Below are 19,370 nucleotides of genomic sequence, written 5' to 3' on the forward strand. Positions count from 1 at the left end.
GATCAAAATCATTAGCAACCTTCTTACTCTGATACAAAAGATGCACACAAAGGTATAATCTTTATATGTCTTTTTCATTATGTTTTAGTTGTATAGCACACAACAGTGCAAATACACGGCTTAAACCCAGAAGGCGACTTGCCCACATGGTATATGACATATTATTAAACAGGATTACTGGTATTTCCACACTTCCACTGAGCATGTATTTGCAAAATCAAAACCACACTAATCAGGTATTTCTTCTGTAAACACATCTAATTGTAAGAGTGAAGGTTTGACTTACTGATCAAAAGCAATCATATCATTTTAACTTGATTGGCCCCTTTGTGCTGACCTGCCATGACTGACTTTGTGAGAGAAGCAAAGACCAACAACCTGCCACCCCAAACGCCTTTGAGTTCAGAGTTCAGGTTCAGTTCTGCGCTACATCACAGCAGAACTTCCCAGGCATCTCAGAAACTAGAACCAGAAATCAAAACAAGGTTGTTTTTCATGATAAGTTCAAGTGTCATGTTGAGGAGTCAGATTTGTTTGTGTGACCCTCAACATCCAGAAACAAATTATTAATTGATTTGAGGATCAAGTCATACCTGTCTCACTTTTTCGGGGAATTTAGAAAGGTCTCTATGAATTCTCACAATGCTTCAGTGTGCTTAACAAAGGCATACTTGTAATAGTTACTATCAACTGGAAAAAAGATATGAAAAAGCAAAATAATGATTTAACAAAATGTTTTTATTAAGAAGACTCCAAATTTCCCCCATTTTTAGCCCTCTCTTGGAAGAAGAGATTTGAACACCATGTAACGTGTCCTGTACCGCTCAGTGGGATGAGGGCAGAGTTAACTTTTAAATACTCCGCATGGTAACCGGGAGTCATGCCAACTACTCAAGAGGTTCAATTAAATCATGAATTCACTTAAACTTCACTTCACTCAGCAGAACTACAGCGAATAGTGGCTTGGCAAAATTTTGTAACTATATCACAAAATTTAACAAGACTTCAACAACAAAACTCACAATTAAGTTATGTGCTCAGAATAAAGTTAGAGAGAGAGAAACGAGAGATAAAGATACCAGAAGAAAAATCAGATTTCACCACTCCAAGGGTCCATTGATCCACTGATGATGTCTGTAGCTCTTTTGGTGGTGGATGAGGTGAAACTTCACACTAGTGTCCCTAGTGAGAAGTTTTTTATACTTTAGTTCATTTGAATGTGAGATTGAAGGCAGTTCTCTCCTCCCTCTGATCGCTCCTCAAGCTAATTAATGAGATTGTTCTAGAAATGGGTCGGTGGTCCCAGAAGTGAGTTGGTTGGTCCTCTGGGGGTAGCTGGTGATTCGTTATTTCACCCAGGCAGTCAGTGATCACCGAATGACCCTCCCTGTGTTCCAGCACAATTAATGGGGGCTCAAGGGAGAGATAATGAGGCCTTTGAATAGGGAGGCCTCAAGGAAGAGACACTTTTATTGCAAAGACTTTATCTCAAAGACTGAAACCAGTCTTTGATTCTTACCCATAGGCTTTCAACCTACTCGTGGCTATTCTTCAGAGGCAACTCTTCACAGTCTGTCCATTTCTTGACACAAAGGACAAGCCCTTCACCTTCCTTACCTGTCACTTCTGAACAGCTTGTAACCATCAATCACTGTTGGTTTTCACAGGTGTGGGGGCAGCCACAGTTGCTCTGGTAACACCAGGGTGTAATCAGCATCTCCTACAAGAGCTGTGGCTCCCGGGGGGTGTCTCCACTGCCCTAGTGTTTCCCTGGCTCACAAAACCCCCATGCATACCCTTGTAAAAAGCCTTAAGAAAGATAAGGACAAACTTTTTGATAGGGCCTGCAGTGACAGGACAACAGGTAATGGTTTTAAACTGAAGGAAGGGAGTTTTCAACTATATATAAGGAAGAAATTTTTTACATTGAGGGTGGTGAAACACTGGCCCAGGTTGCCCAGAGAGGTGGTAGATGCCCCATCCCTGGAGACATCCCAGGCCAGGCTGGATGGGGGTCTGAGCAACCTGATCTGGGTGAAGATGTCCCTGCTCATAGCAGGGGGTTGGACTGGATGAGCTTTGAAGGTCCCTTCCAACCCAAACTGTTCTATGACTTTATGATTCACTAACATTTCACAGAACAAAACCTGTTGCTATAAACTCTCTGGTAGTCCAACTGTTCTGAAAGGTCTGCTTTTCTTCTCTATTCCCTGTTCTACAGGCTTGAACTCCATCACAAAAGTATTCCTATGCTTTATCCTAATGCTGGACACAGAAACACTTCCCACATTCTTCCAAATCATGAGGCAGGTAACTAAACCACATTATTTGATCTGCTTGTGAAAAGTGAACGGTGTGAGAACAGCAGGTGAAAATACCAGTGAATGCTCTTGGATGAGCAGCTCATACTCTATAAACCTATGGATGCTCCTTCGGTATTTTTCCTCCATTAAACTGCAAAGGAGTAGAACAGTGCAGAAAACAAAGAACAAAATAGAAACAAAACAAAATAAAAAATAAGTGAGAAATTCTATCTGTAGACAAGACTCTAATTAACTTTTTTATTTCCTCCCACACATTATGCTGTTCAGAAAGAAGGCATTTCGGTATTTAAGCAAAATGCTACAACTCTGCAAAATGCCCATTTTTGTCCAGTGCTGAGGATGAGATGTGCATTACTTGTTTCAGAATTGCCATGTTCATCAGCCTTTTAGCATAGTGATGAAAAACTATTTTATATTTCACAGCATTCATAAATAAAAATGGTAATTAAAAAGCCAGATAGTAATTAGGAGGAATGGGAAAAACAGTGAATTACGTGCATTGCTGCTTAATACTAACACAAGCTCATTTTTCTGATTGACGACAGCAGTGCTGCTCCACTGAAACCTGCGTTTAAAATATACATTTAAGAAGAAACCCGCCCCTTTCTGTTAATTATTTGAAACCAGTATTACATTGATGGTTATGCAAATACCACATGCATATATTCACTCTGAGATATGCTGAACTTTCCGACCGCAGAGATAGAGATAGAACATTTCGATTGATCAAGTAGCACAGGAATTATAATATAAATGTGCTGTTATTCAGGCAATGCTGTCATTACTTACTTCGTTTCTTTTTTCAGTATCTTGTATTTCAGGAAGAATTTAACACCTAAGCTGTTCCGTAGAATAATTACTATCATATGAATGGTGTTGATAAAGACAAGTCTTAAATAATCTAGCTATGATTAGCCATATTTATTCATTCTGAGAGATCGCTGCTAAATAATAAAAAATAAGCAGAATAAGAGACACAAACAAGAGACATTTAGCACAACCTTTCTATTCTCTCATTACCACAGGTATTTAACACTATATTTTTCGAAGATTTGAGGCACATCTGGCCAAAACTTAGTTGCTGTCCCAAATCGAACAACTAAGCTATTAATCACTAATCTGAAAAGAATTCCTACTTCATTAGATACTGATTTATTTTGACTTTTTAAGCAATTATTCTCTGCTTGTGAGTTGATAAAGTATTAAAGATGTGGGAACATGATTTCATAAATGACTTGACGTAATTTAGGAAGACATGAACTCTGCAAACCAGCCCTGCTCAGGTGTACTGGTTGTCTTGATCATTAAAACTGTGAGCAATGAATTATTTAAGTCATTCAAATAAAGGCAACACTGTGAAGAGGTTCCACTTAAATTTGAGAAAAAACTTCTTCTCAGTGAGGGTGACAGACACTGGAACAGGCTGCCCAGGGAGGTTGTGGAGTCGCCTTCTCTGGAGACATTCAAACCCGCCTGGACATGTTCCTGTGCGACCTCACCTAGGCGTTCCTGCTCCAGTAGGGGGATTGGACTAGATGATCTTTTGAGGTCCCTTCCAATCCCAAACATACTGTGATACTGTGACACTGTGAAGAAAGCAAAACCTTTCAGACAGAAACTCTCCCAGTGCCCAGAAAGCGGCTCTTAATGCGTCACCTTTGTCTTATCTCACAAGCACAGTGGCTGTCACTTCTGTCCCTCCTTCTCTGGTCCCATCTGGTAGCTCAGGTGACAGAATCTCTTAGTGACCTCGATACCTTCTGTGGCAGAATGCAAACCCCCTCTCTCCCCCTCCCTCTTTCAGTATGGAAGGAGTAGGCACATCTCCCTTCTCTCTCTGCTACTTGAGGCTAATAGCTTCTTTTGTTTGGCCCCAGAGCACCCTGGCCAGGGCCATTGGAGAAGGGAGTGCCGAGGCGCCACTGAGCCGCTGGGCACCTGCGGCCAGTGTGGGGAATGTTTGGAGGCTTCAGGGGCACCCACAGCCAGTGTGGGGGTGCAGAGAAGCTTCTAGAATGCCTACAGTCAGATCTGATCAGCCAATATAAAAACGGGACTCTCGTCGAGACTCCGCCCATTGTCGCGGGTCTCTCGGAGCACGAGCAAGATGCTGCCGCCGAGAGACCCCCCGGGATGGAGAATCCGCTTGCCGTGCCGCCATGGGTGTGAGTAAAACCTCTCGCAAGATTGCGAGTATATTTATACTTTCCGTGCACATATGCACCTGTAACTTTCCGCGCTCAATAAGAGCATGTGTAAAATTAATCCTCCCAGAATCGCGGGTGTATTTTCCTCCTGTGCTTCCACATTTGCACGTGTAACTTTCCGTGCACATTTGCACACGTACTTTCCGTGCTTAATACAAGCACGTGTACTTTCCATGCACATTTGCACGTGTAACTTTCCGTGCTCAATATGAGCACCTGTATAAATTATTTCCTCGCACAATTACGAGTGTATTTTCCTCCCGTGCTTCCACATAAGCATGTGTAATATTCCGTGCACATTTGCACATGTAAGTAAATTAACCCTCGCAGGATTGCGAGTGTATTATAAATTTACCCTCGCAGAATCACGAGTGTACACTTTCCATACTCACTACGAGTACGTGTATCTCTTTAAAAATAATCCCACACTGTTTAGGCAAGTGTGCACTTCTCCAGGACTCACAGGGCCGGCTCCAGCATTGTTTTGGGTGAAGCCACGTGCATGCACTCTGTGGACCACCTGTTGTATTAGTTGCTGCCCCTTAGTAATTTTCCTCAACTGATATCTGAACCTGCATTTAAGTCACTTTGGAGTGCTAAAACCCTGTTTCTCACCGGTTTAATAGAAGTTGTTTTGGACCCTGTTGTCCCTTAAACTAACCTCGAGGTACCTCCGTGACACCTTCTCTTTAGATAGGATTTAAAATAATCACCCAATTATAGCTACTATTTTCTCCCCTGTTTATTTCAAAGTATCCGACATCCTGCTCAAACCAACCCAAGCAACAAAAAAAGGATTGATGACCACACATCGTAATAGGAGGTTCTGAGATTTATGATGGGGAAGAGAGAAGCTGAGAGGGGATCTTATCAGTGCTTATAAATATCTCAAGGGTGGGTGTCAAGAGGATGGACCAAACTCCTTTCAGTGTTGACCAACAACAGGATGAGGGGTGACAGGCACAGACTGAAGCACAGGAGGTTCCATCTGAACATGAGGAGAAACTGCTTTATTTGAGGTGCCAGAGCCTGGAACAGGCTGCCCAGAGAGGCTGTGGAGTCTCCTCTGGAGACATTCAAACCCGCCTGGACACATTCCTGTGTGATCTGCCCTGGTGAACCTGCTCTAGCAGGTGGGTTGGACTGAATGATCTCCAGAGGTCCCTTCCAACCCCAACCAGTCTGTGATAAGCCACAGATTATACAAAGAAGGCACTTGCTCTCTAAAATCTCCTAAATATATATGAAGTTTTAAGTAATGTCTACTAAAATTAGGATCAGAGGAACAAGCGAAAAAAAGACAACATAATCCTCTTTATATTACGATATATCTCATACGAGCTAGTAGTAGTTTAATAATGCTCCAATGCTGTAACATTTGCAAAAAATTAACTGACACCTTAGAAAATACTTTAAATTTTGATTTATTTTATTGCTTAAATATAGATTGCACAGTGTATTCTTACATTTATTGAAACTGGTTCATTACGTACAGTACAGAATATATGACCATCAGAACAACAGACAAATCAGCCCCATTGATTTTGGAAAACTGGCTGTTTCTACCTTTCAAAATTAACAAGGATTTAATCGACTTCAAAGTGACCCACTACCAAAAGCCGTAATTTTTCAAAATGACATAACGGGAAAGAAAACCCAAAGCAAAAGCTAGAACACACTTAAAGAGCTGGATATCAATTTTTAACCATTGTGACAGTGCTCAGTGTGTTGCAGATAACACAAGGCCAGTATGCACACGGGGCTTTTAAGTTCTGCAACTTGTCTCAAGAACATGAAGAGGTAAGTGAAACGAAGCAGCTTTATACTGTACAACAGCATTCTTAACTCATTTGGTTTCATTCATCAGCTGCATATTGTAATAGCTACCAAAACAATCCATTTTACACTCACTCCCATCTCCCAGCTGTCAAGAAAGGCTGGAGTGAACCCATCATCAACTTACGGAGTCCCTGAATTTCCAGAAAGGAAGAAATGAAATATCATGTTAACACACGGGGTGTTTCAAGCTCTTCATTCCCTGCACAACACCTGCACAACACCTGCATTTCCCAAACAAAGCTCATTTGAACAGTGAAAACATGGAAACCTACCATTAGCATAAAAGAAAAATACGTCATAAACAGAAGAGAAAATGAAATTCTGAATCTAGTTACTTTCTCATGCAGCATTCATGCAACAGATTCTAAACAGAAATAATCCTGTATTTACAGCACGGTCTCCATACTGCAAGAGTGCAAGCAAAAATACATTCTTATTTTTCTTACATACTTATTTTCTTTTTGTACAAAAGTGCACAGTGATATTCTTAAAAAAATGACAGAGTGGATAAATGTTTCACATTGTATCCCTAGGTTAGATTTACTGTTTAAAAAATTACACTCTTTAGATAGGCCACAAAACTATTATGTCTTACCTTAAAAAAACAAAACCCAAAAAGTGAAAACTAAAAGCTAGAGTCCTATTTTATGTGTAGGCTGTGGTCTGATCAGGCTGATACGCTGCAGCAGTAAAAATCACAACGGAATGCTGTAGATAAGGGGCTGTTTCGTCATCCACTAACAGCTGTGATTGCACTGTTAAACTGAAAAGAAGGTCTCAATTACCTTTTGAGTTTTGCGAATGCTTTCTGAAAGTCTCAGCACGTTATCTCATAGGTTTAAGTAGCTGTTTTTTCCATGATGTTATGTTGCATCAAGCTTCTAAAAGTCGTTCAGTGGAATACTGTATTACAGCTCAGATATTAAAATCTGGTTTACAGTGGGTTTGCAAATGGTTAAGACAAAATGAGCTGATATGATAACCATTCTGATCTCAGAATTATGCAAAGATTAATTTAGGTTGGGACTTCTGAAGGTCATTTAACCCGAGCTCCCGCTCAAAGTGGGGCCGGCTGAAGTGAGATCATGTTGTTCATGGCTTGATCTCTGTTTATCTGAACTGCTTGCTGCCTCACTTCATATCTTACATTTATTGTAGATATTTGAGAACATCCATTCATGTTCGTGCTGTGTCCATCAGATTCAGATTAAGGAACTTCTTACTATTCATCAATGAAAGCTGCTTTTTCTTTTAGCCTGTAGAATTTAGTGAGTCATAAAGACAGTCTTGACAATTATCATCAAAAGCTCAATGATTTACCACATCAATTTTACTTTATTTACATACTCAGATACATAAACCTATGAAAGATACCACACTTTCCTTATTTCTAGAAAGGTTTGAGAAACGAAACAAAAACGAACACAGATGCATCTCTAAAAATGCTTTTGCTTGAAAACGTATGTAATAAATTCTTGGTCGTTACATGGTTTCATCCAGTTTTCTTTCAATTTCTAAAATATCATTAAAAAGCTGTAATAAACTACTGAGATATACCTCATAGAATATATTTGTAATTTCTGTATTTATGATTTAAAATGCCCTCATTTTCTGCTATACTAAATATATCTCTCGTGTATTTATACTAAAGCAGACAGTAAAATACTACTGCATTTTCAAAAGTACAGTCTGTAAACCATACATCTTAAGACATAAAAAATATTGCACAATTCAGTGCTTCAAGAGGAGATTCCTCTTCTCTTATGCAAAGCAGTTAACTTTTAGCAAGAAACACAGGACATATACGGGGCGTACACATCTAAAAAGCATGTTATGTGATGCATCAAAAAATAATTAGCAAGTGTCCATTAATTCATTTACCATTCTTGAACACATATAAAATATTGTTTGTTTTCCATATATGTCAAAATAAAGACGCTGACAAGCTATGACAGCATGAAAAATAGGGAGCTCAGGCTCTGCTGGTTATACTTGTTAAGATGAAGCAAGGCAAAAGCATTCTATGCAGATATATAATTGAGGTGGACAGGAGAAAAAAAGACAACAAACAAACAAACAAACACTTTAAGAGGTTCTTCAGTTACGATGCCTCAAATTAAAGGAATTTAGAGAAATACAAATTCCTAGAGTAACTGAAATATTCATCTGTATGGCAAGACAAGTTTTGAATCTGACTTTTACACGTACTCAAATATGGAAATGAAGAAACATATGAAAAAAATAGCTTCAAATATACTACAGAAAACAAAAACCAATTCAGGACAGTCTCATGAGTTTAGCAAGACCAATCTGGATTTGGCTCATGTCCATTGCTATTTTAAAGTTAGGTTAGATGAAATAGACAATAAAATTTGAAAACTCATCTTGTTCTTTCTATTGTACTCTACTCTAAATAATGTCCAGCAGATTTCAGAAGACACTTAATACACACAAAGATCTGGAAACTTCATCTCATAGACTGGAACAGACTGGTAATGAGCATGTCCAGCAGTAATGGTCATCGTTCCTGAGGGGCTAGGCGGAGGACTGTGTGAGAAGAACAATCAATATAGATCATTTATAATTATATAGACTTCTTTCTTTTTGATAGCTTGATAAACAAATAGCTGAGAAACAAGAGTACAAGAGTAAACTTCCCTCCCGCTTCTCATAACCCGTATTTTACCCTATCTCTGAGATGCTAATGACATAATCATGTCGATCATCAACTTCACTGATGTCACAGAACTACAAAAATGAATTTTATTACCAACAAATACTAATCATACTGCACAACACTCTATAATAAGGTCATGTACTATTTTGGTTATTAATTTTCTAATTACTTTCCCAAACAGATACAGCAATGGAAAAACAGTTGCATTCTCATATACTACTGCTATACATAGAAATAATGTAAGAATACTGTGACATGGTTTCTGAATATTCTCCACTATCTAAAAAAATTTAAAACAGTAACAAGAAAATCAACATGACTGTTTTAGGTGACGATCACTATTTTTCAGTGTACTGGTTTTGGTTGGGATAGAGTTAATCTTCTCTACAGTAGCTTGTGTGGTGCCTTGTTTTGGATTTGTGATCAAAACAATGTGGCTGTGTGGGGCCTAGATGCCTACCAGGGTTTAACCACAACCTTCACTTAAGACAATTATTTTCTGCCTACTACATGTGTTTACAAACACTTTGACATGACCACGTGAAAGCAGTCACAGTTGCTTTAAAGCTCGTTTTTCATTCATCATATCCCTCTTGCATAAAGCCTTACCGAATGGTGAGCTCCAATATCTGCGCGAGTCTATCATGAAGCAAGTTTGCCTAGGAAAAAAAGAGTAAAATTGAATTATTAACGTCTATATATCAAACCATGCTAAAATGATTGGGCCAGGCCATACGCAGTGACTGTTTTCCACACCACCACATGGCAAAGTTAGGCAGCATTTCCTATCTTGATTTCTTTTCTCACTACTGCAAGGATTTTGAGCCGTGAAGACGTGTGAGATTGAGTCAGCCTGCCTTGGACTACAAGGAACTATATAGCAAATCTGGCTGTTGGAAATAGGAGTTTAACAAAACTGAAACACACCTCAAATTCAAAATATAAGGGGGTAAATACTGCTCCAGTTATCCCAGGATGAAATAGGAACAGACCATGAATCTAGATTTTACAGATAGTAAGGAAACCATTAAGATGAAGAATGTATGGGATTTCCTCTCCTTTTCAAATTATCTAGGATCGATCAAAAGCACACGTCAAATAACTGAAACTTCCCAACACTGATAACAGTAGAAACAATAGCTAAAGACAAAGAACTGAATTTATTTAGAAGTAACAGAAGCAACAACATGATAACCTAAACCACCTTTAACCAGGACATCCCCATTAATGCTTTTACTGGTATTTTCAAGGCTGTGTAACATTTTCCAGAAACTCACTTTGGTTTCACATTGTGCTGCGATTTCTTCAAATGGAGCTTTTTGGAACTTTTCAATCACAAGGCGCCTTTTTTCTTTTTCCTGTTCTTCAAGTCCATTGTTATCTTAAAAAAAAAAAAAAGACAAACGAAGTATAAGTGATATCAAACTTTAAATGTGCACTGCAGAAGCAAACAAGCACTGTATTTGAAGTGATGCAACCATAATAAAGTGTGCTGTGATCTGTCATTGTTTCTAAAGCAAAATGTAGATACAATTTCAGGGAGCTGGTCTGAGGACCACGGTGCATTTTCTATTAGAATTTGGGAAAAGTGAGTTAAAGCTCCATAAGCTGAGTGAACCTACAACCAGCTGGAACTCCCCAGCATCGAATGAATTCAAGTACCTCAATTATTAGGCAGGTTTGTAAAACTGTTAGATTGGATTATAATTTAAAATGTCAGTGTCTGTTGTTTAAAATGTTAAAGTCTAATCCACGCTTTGACAGGATTTTGGTGGACTGAACAGCGTTAATTAGCAATTACTTAAAATGCTATGAAATAAGGAAACTGGATAACTCTGAGTTGTTGTATGTGAGTCAATTGTCATAAAAACATTCTTTTAAACAAATCAGATATATGTGTATCAATACAGTAACTAAAAAACTGAGTCTTTTTTAAACCCACAATGTGTACCTTCATGATCTATTTTCTGAATGCACCGAAGATGTGAAAAATCTTAATAAATAAATATATTTAAGTTGCTTTATAAATAAACACTCAATAGAATTTGAAATTCTACATTATTTTTAGCTTGGCCTGTAAGGGCAAATTTAATAGATGACAGGCACTTCCAGATGCTTTTCATTCAGTCACATTAGCTTCAGAAAATGAGTAGCCTAAAACTATCAAGATACCATTTCAGAAATCTAGAAATAAGTGAAGTTTTAAATAAATTTACTAGCTGAATAGAAACAATTGTTGTATTTTAATTGTTCTTCTGGCAACTCCTTTTTCTGTAGCAATTCCACAGTAATCTAGAACTATGCTGCATAAACACAATTGTAATAAATCTTACCAATTGCTTTCTTCAAAGCTTCAAAGGTGATTTCTTCAGTATTATCAACCTAAATAAAAAGAAACAAAACCCCTTAAACCTCGTGTATAGCAAGCTCCTAAAAAAATAAGGAATATGATAAATATGGAAGGCTGAAATGGCTGCAGAGTTTTTTCTGTCTTATCAGTTTCTAATAGCTTTATCTGGTGTTTCTGTAACATCCAACAGATCACTAATTCATGTTTTTAAGCCACCGCCAATTAGTGAAGAAATTTTTATCAAATGAAATCAAGGAAAACTTTCCAAATGCTGGTCAAGCTGCTCAACGGCACCAGCGCTTTGGAAAAGGACTTGAAGTTTGGCAGAACATTCCTTTGGGTCAGGAATATGCTGCAGTGTTTCTACACTGTTAAGCCTTAGTATTGGTTTGTAGACAGCTGTTGTGAATAATAACAACTGCTTCCTGAGACTAGTTGAGCTATCAGCAAAGTGATACTAAAATACAAGATGGTTGTGGAGAATGTGAAATGGTTCTGGCTTTAAGGTGACTTCCTGCCAGTATGAGCTCCAAATAATCTGGTGTTTATGTTATAAACATGGGAGCTAAAGGGCTCTTCATAACAAGCTATGTCTTATGCACTGAGAAAATTTGTTCATTTAGCACTATGAATATCCATGTGCTGCTGCAGATGTACTTCATTAAGAATTGCTTGAAGCTGCAAAATCACTGAAGATGCAGGAACATTTCTCCAAAGAGCTCCAGCTCATGGATCTTTGTGTTTCAATTCTTTATAGGCATAGAGTTTCTATATCAATAAGTATATTTAACATGAAACCGGAGTGGTAATATTAGGGTAGAGTGCTTAGATGGCAGAACAGTGTTCAGCTATATATAACATGGTTTCTGCCTTACTTTAACCCTTCAAAACTAACTAAAATTCAACAGGCAGCACTCTTATTTTTCCTTATAAACACTAATTGTTTAGAACGGTCTAATATGACTTAAGATGAAAGATCTATAAGGTAGCAAGAAGTTATTTCACTCAATTCATAAGACTTTGAATTATTTAAGTTTTTTAATGCATTGACTTGACCTGCTGTAAATGGAAAGGCCAGAGGAAGCAGCCGTTTCCTTTCTACAACAGTGTTATTTCAGGAGACGGAGCTGTAAATGATACTTTTCTGACAGATTTTACTAAATTAGCATCGTATTCTCTACCTCTGAATATGAACAGCACGACTCCCTTTCTGTCAAATATTTGCGGATAGGCCTAGAGATAAAGAGTATTCAGGTTTTGAAATAACACCTTTTATAGCATCTGTACTGGGTAAATATTACTTGTTTATGAGAGCCTTTCAGACTTCTAATTAACAACCATAGCAGTTGCTGCTATTAGCCAGCATTATATTTGGTTATTCATATCACAGAAGCATTGGCTGCTTTTACAAGTGCTTTCATCTTATAAATGCAGATAACTATGGAATAAACCACCTTCCTGAACAGGATTCACCAACTGCTTTGCCACAACAAAAAACTTTGATTGTGCCGACAAAAGAATTGCATTGCTATTATACACAGTAATAGATATTTTATGGATAAACACTCTTCTACTTCAGACAGTGTAGAAATGATACTATACTTCATTAATCCTAAAGCTTCCATTAATTGTTTGTCCTCTCAATCATAAAGCCTTATGCTCTTTTTTCTTGCAGTTGAATTGTGCTGAAGTTGTGGATTATGTTTTACTTACTAATCTACATAGCAAGAGAATCAGACTTAACATCCTTGTGGACTCCTTTTCTTCTTTTCTTTCTTTTCAACTACATTCAGTGCATCATGTTATGTTGCAAGTGGCCAAAACCACACGTTATGAGGGAAGAAAAATTAGCAAAATTAACAGAGCACCACTACTGAAGGAACAGGCTGCCAGGGAGGTAGTGGAGCCACCATCCCTGGAGGTGTTGAAGAAACATGTAGATGTGGTGCTTAAGGACATGGTTTAGTGATGGACTTGGCAGTGTTGGGTTAATGGTTGGACTTGATGATCTTAAGGGTCTTTTCTAACCAAAATGATCCTATGAAAGTTTTTCAGATGTTCATGATTTATGTATCAAGGTGCATCTTTGCATTGCAAACATACATTGTAAAGCACATAAAAGAGGAATACTTTGCTTCATGTGTTTCTCATTAGTGAAATTATTGTTTTTAAGAGAGACAAATAGGAATTCATTAACCAATACACTGCACCACATTAAACTGAGAACCCATATGAAGATTTTGATCTATCTACAACTGCTATATCCTGCTCAAAAAATGTCTAAACATCTGTGCTTAACATAACATCAGCAGAATCATTTGAAATCTGAAATGGGAACTTCTCTCAACTCTACTTTCAAGAGAGATCTTCAATCACGTATCACATACAATACATTAAATTAAAGGATACTAATGGTAAACACCCACATTCATATTAGAAGCATTTACTTTATTCAGAAAGTTAAGGATTGTGATAATCTGGGTTATTTTTCAAACACTTTTTTATTCTTTCTCCTCAAACTTTATCTAGTTTATCTGCATTCTTGCTAAAGCACAATACCAAGAAGTGAACACAGAATATCATCAGCATAAAGCAGAATGGAATAATAACAATAATAATGATGCAAAACATAAATCACTTCTGTCAGTGAATTTTTAATTGAGGCTTGCCCCTTTGCAATAGTTTAATATTGCATTTTTAACTAAAATGCAGCTTGACTTTGTCCACGCATTTTGTTCCATGTCCCCAGCTGGCTTGTGCTTTAAGCTGTTCAAGGTAGGATTTACTTGCAGGAACAAACACCTCAGTTTCAACAGCTAATCCCCAGCACAGCCTGCAGAAATCCAACTCATAAAATTCAGCAGAAATATGACAAAGGTTCAGTAGAAATGGAAACTGAGTTTAAGAAATACCTCAAATGAAGCTTCAAAAGATGTGGGATAATTTTAATTACAGTGCAGTCTTACTGAGGGATAATTAGCCTCAGATCCTGTGCCCCACACATGAACTTTTTGTTGTTACCTTACCCTTCCTGGCTCTTTAAAGCACTGTGTGTTAAACTCTCGGCGTAAGCGGCCTGTCTAGTCTTTACCTGCCCCTCTCAAAGACAGCAGGTCTCACAGAATCACAGAATGTCAGGGATTGGAAGGGACCTCGAAAGATCATCTAGTCCAATCCCCCTGCCAGAGCAGGGACACCCAGATGAGGTTACACAGGAAGGTGTCCCAGGCAGGTCTTGAATACCTCTAGAGTAGGAGACTCCACAACCCCCCTGGGCAGCCTGTTCCAGTGTCTGTCACCCTTACTGAGAAGAAGTTTCTTCTCAAATTTAAGTGGAAATTCTTGTGTTCCAGTTTCAACCCATTACTCCTTGTCCTACCATTGGTTGTCACTGAGAAGAGCCTGGCTCCATCCTCCTGACACTCACCCTTTATATATCTGTAAACATTAATGAGGTCACCCCTCAGTCTCTTCTTCTCCAAGCTAAAGAGCCCCAGCTCCCTCAGCCTTTCCTCATAAGGGAGATGCTCCACTCCCTTCATCATCTTTGTTGCCCTGCGCTGGACTCTCTCCAGCAGTTCCGTGTCCTTCTGGAACTGAGGGGCCCAGAACTGGACACAATATTCCAGGTGTGGTCTCACCAGGGCAGAGTAGAGGGGAAGGAGAACCTCTCTGACCTACTAACCACCCCCACTTCTAATACACCCCAGGATGCCATTGGCCTTCCAGTCTCCCCCTCCAGACTCTTATCTCTAAGGCCCATACTGATGAACAAGACTCTCAGATACTTCAAATGATGCAGAGATACAGATGGAGGAATTTATTTGATCTCTCAAACCCCAAAATATCCTAGAATATTTATGCATTAAATATTACTTTTTTGGCATATAAATGTATTGCTTCCCCATATTCTGCAGTACTATCTGTAAAACACTGACAAAATACTTTTCATTTTTATACAGCATGATCAGTACCAGTGTCTTTGGCAACCTATTTCTACAAATATAGGAGTTAAAAAAAAATCAAAACCCCAAAGAACTTAACATTGCTAGATCAATTAGGTATTAGAATGTCTGGGAAAACTTCTTTGCATTCCCCTCTCTGAAGATGCTGCTTTAAAATATCCTGTGATTTTCATACCTTATCCTCTGTGTTGTTGCCAGGCAGAATATCCACCTGAATAGATACCGTGTCCACAATGCTCTTCCTCCTGGAGAGTCTGTCCTCGTCTACAAGAAAAACAACCTTTTCTATAACACTTGAAACATGATCAATCACATTTATGGACATCAGATGCACATTTGTTTCTATATGTCTATTTAGCTCAAGATAATCTACTTTATCATTTGGATTCTTGTGAAAAATGATCAGTTACTGCTCTAAATTATTAAATATGAAGGAAAACAAGCTTTTTATTGTCCCTTCCCCCTCTCATCCCAGATCTTGCCAATTTTCCCTTGAATGCCCAGAATGGAAAAGGATGAGATGAGATCTTATACAAACACATATTAAATAACAGCGCATTATGATACATCGCTGCAGAGTAATTAAAAAAACCCTAAACTTATTTTTTTGGTTGTGAAATTCAAAGATTAAGGACTTAATCTGAAAGTACTCTGAAGCAGAAAAGGGCTTCTTGGAAGACTGACAGAAGAAAAAACCATTTCTGAATGGAAATGAACAACAATCCTCCTTTATCCTTGTTGCCGAAAGTACCATATTCAGCGAGTCTAAAAATCTATTTGGAGGAGAAAATTCTCTCAGTTTCTAACTTCCTACAAACATTTTAGCAAGTCTAAGAAGTTATCTTAACAAGACTAGCTGTGCTGATGCTAAAAGGCACAGAGCAATTTCATTAATGCATAAGCAGATTATGATCAAATGATCCATCAGTTGATGGATCTTCCTTTGTGACTGCATCCCTGAGACAATACACCAATAATCCTTTCTCTTTTTTGACATTTAATAGATTAACATAAGATCAAAACAAAACTGCAAAAATACATCTACAGGTGTGTCATGAGGATTCTTGGACAAATGGAGACTCGAGTGACTTTCTCATTATCTCATTTATAAACCCATGAATTGCGATGTCACATTTTAGACTTTAGCCAAGATCAAGCCATTACTATTCGCTGACTTGCACTGCATAGTTAGAAGTACCTACAGGCACTTGATATTAAGATAAGGACTGTAAAAGTCCTTCACCATGAGCTAATTTATGCTGGTTCTTCTGCAGCCTTTGTTTAAACCACTTCCAGCAAAGCACTTTTGCAGTGCAAATATTGAGCATGAACAAACAGAATTCATTTCAGCAGAGCTGAACATATTCAGCTTTCAAAAAACAAGAAATAACTTTCAGCAATCATACAAATGAAACGTCATTTTAAGATCAAGAGGCAGTGAAAGAACAAGATTAGTGAAAAACACCTGAATTTGCGCTATCTTTGCCAGGTTCTCAGAGTCCCTGAGCATTTGAAGAGGCATTTTGAAGGATTTACTTAATTTTTAATCCCTGATGGCTCGTTGGTACACGGTGCAATGCATACAGAGTCTGAGGAAAGCATCTTAGTCCTCAAGGGTAAACATAAGACAAAACTACATCTTTGCTGCCATCTTGCTGCTCCCTCTGTAATTGACGTGCAAACACCAGGAGATAAATTTTTGGGACTACTTTGGATAGAATTCATTTTTATAAAGGATGCCTCATTATACTTGCCTAATAAAAATGCCCGTTCTTCTCTAATTTCAACATATTGAGTGGGTAAAAAATTGTGAAAATTGCAATTTTTTTTCTGTTATATAATACAAAGATTGTTTCCACACTCACGAAGGAGCACAGAGGCACCAGGGCAGTGGTGAAGCCCCAATACCCACTGCCCCAGGCCCTACAACAGGTGTGTCCCAAAAGTCTTGGCCCCATGGTCTGGGAGTGGCACCCACCCCATGGAGCAATGGGAGAAGTTCTCTGGGTCACCTCGCTGGTGGGATGCAGGGGAAGAACATCTTGGAATTGCACAAGGCTCACTATGGGGTGTTTAGGGTGGGGAAAAAGAGGGGAGGAACAAGGGATAAGAGGCTAAAGGCATCAGAGCAGGAGGACCAGGCCAACTGTGAGAAAGACTCTGGGGCCTGAGGGATTGACTGAGACCCATTTACCAGCACCTGGACTGGGACTGTGGGCCTTTGGGACTCATATGCCCAGGTGCCAGTGACTGGGGTGACTGGGAACCAGAGCCAGGTGGTGGGATGCACGTATATATGTCCCACTAATGCAGCTTTATCCTGAACAGCCCATGAGTGAGACTCAATCATCGTTCTGTGAACAGCCATGAGCTTCTTTCAACTTTCTACCAAGTTCTTGTAATTTCACTCAAAGAGCAAGTGTGCTGGTTTGACTGAAGATAGTTTAATTTTGTTTGTGCAGTTAGAAACCTTTCTTTTCCATAGCTAGCATGCTCATTATTCGGACCTAGTTTGAGAACAAGCAGATAACACCCCAGAACAGAGTTAATGTTTTTAATTGCTCCGGTCTGAGCACCAAGGATGCTCTGATTGCCCTGCCCACAGGTGTGAGGCATCGAGGAAGTGGGGCATGGATGGGGCAGAGCTTGACTGGCACCCAGACTGATCAATAAGAGTATTCCATCCCATTAGCATCATTTAAGGAGAGCTGCGATTTGCGACATTCCAGTTTGGCTCTTCCAATCTCTCGGGCTCTTCTCCTCACTTTCTCTTTGGGGCGCAGCCAGGGGAGTTTTTGGTGCAGGACGTTTAGTTTGGTTTTTTGACATTTTGCAGAGGCCTCTGAGCCTTTCTGCCTTTTTTTCCTCCCTTTTCTCTCTCTCTGGGATCAGCTGTGGGACCAGATGCTGTTTCCTAGGACCGGCTGCTCAGCATGGTTGTGAGGAATTGCCCTGAGTATCTTTTATTTCTATTTTAGATATATATTTACTAGTAGTGTATTAGTATTTTGTTATTTTATTAAACTGTGTTTATCTCAATCCACGTTTCTCCCCTTTTGATTCTCTCCCCTATTGGGGGGCCTGGGGGAAGAGGTGAGTGAGTGGCTATCATGGTTGTATTGCTAGCTCGGATTAAACCACGACAGCAAGTTAGTACCATGACAAAAAACTATAACCATAGCCCTACTACCTGCTCTGGATATTAAACCAGGAAGCTACCGTATTGTAGAGCTCCGAATCAAGAGTAAGCACACAGGCAAACCTTGCAGCAGCTAACATTGCTACAGGTATATCAAGGAGCTAAATAAAAACAAGCGGAAGGAAACACTAAGTACAACACAGTTTCTGGCCTAGAGGTCTAAAGGCCTTCTAAAAGTGAATTGTTTTTGGACTGCACACATCCCATACGCACACCACAGCTAGCAGGGGAGCAGGCTCATCTACAACTCATTTTTACCTTTTGACTTGTGTCTGTATTTATGAGGTTTTTTGCCTGATGGAAATAGAGTTACATCAAAACCATATATATGTGTATAGACAAAAAAATGAATAAATATACATTTAAATTATCAGCCTCCCTCCTACCCCAAATAAGGAAGAGAACAGGATACAAAAAGCTGCAAATATGAATGACTTTCAGACTGATAGGAAGTACCAAAAACCAAAACAGAGACAGTATGATGATATTATGTCTGAGTCATTGTTAAGCATTATATCATTAATATTCAGGAATACTAGAAATAAGTAGGATAAAATCTTTACTGGCTTTTGGGGTTTAACCATAACTTCCACGGCAATATAAAAAAATCCAGATCCAACTTTTACTAAAATTATTGTTCTATTTTGAAAAACTATAGCATTATAATATGACAGAAATTCAATAATAGAAGGAAATAAACATTGAAGTCAAACCAAAAAGTTTTAGAATTCCAAAATATTCACTTTAAATAAAAACTCTGGAAGCCCAACATCTCACAGATCAGAGATTAAAGATCCTAATCAGACATG

At 38.7% G+C, this 19,370-nt stretch overlaps 1 protein-coding gene across 5 annotated transcripts in view; it reads right to left on the bottom strand.

The window, feature by feature from the left end:
- Positions 1–5,970: 5,970 nt before the first annotated feature.
- EFR3A (EFR3 homolog A) overlaps positions 5,971–19,370 on the bottom strand; it is an 85,992-nt gene continuing 72,592 nt past the window's right edge. For 3 of the 5 annotated variants that reach the window (XM_080339507.1, XM_080339508.1, XM_080339506.1), the window contains 5 exons: positions 15,538–15,626; positions 11,381–11,429; positions 10,325–10,428; positions 9,657–9,706; positions 5,971–8,917 (listed from right to left, as the gene is read on the bottom strand). In XM_080339507.1, coding sequence (XP_080195633.1) covers positions 8,812–8,917; positions 9,657–9,706; positions 10,325–10,428; positions 11,381–11,429; positions 15,538–15,626 — 398 coding nt within the window. In that variant the 3' untranslated portion in view covers positions 5,971–8,811. The remainder of the gene's footprint in view (positions 8,918–9,656; positions 9,707–10,324; positions 10,429–11,380; positions 11,430–15,537; positions 15,627–19,370) is intronic. The other 2 variants (XR_013921838.1, XM_080339509.1) reach the window with 2 other exon arrangements.

This window comes from Nesoenas mayeri (assembly GCF_963082525.1).
Source record: "Nesoenas mayeri genome assembly, chromosome: 2".
Classification (NCBI taxonomy): domain Eukaryota; kingdom Metazoa; phylum Chordata; class Aves; order Columbiformes; family Columbidae; genus Nesoenas; species Nesoenas mayeri.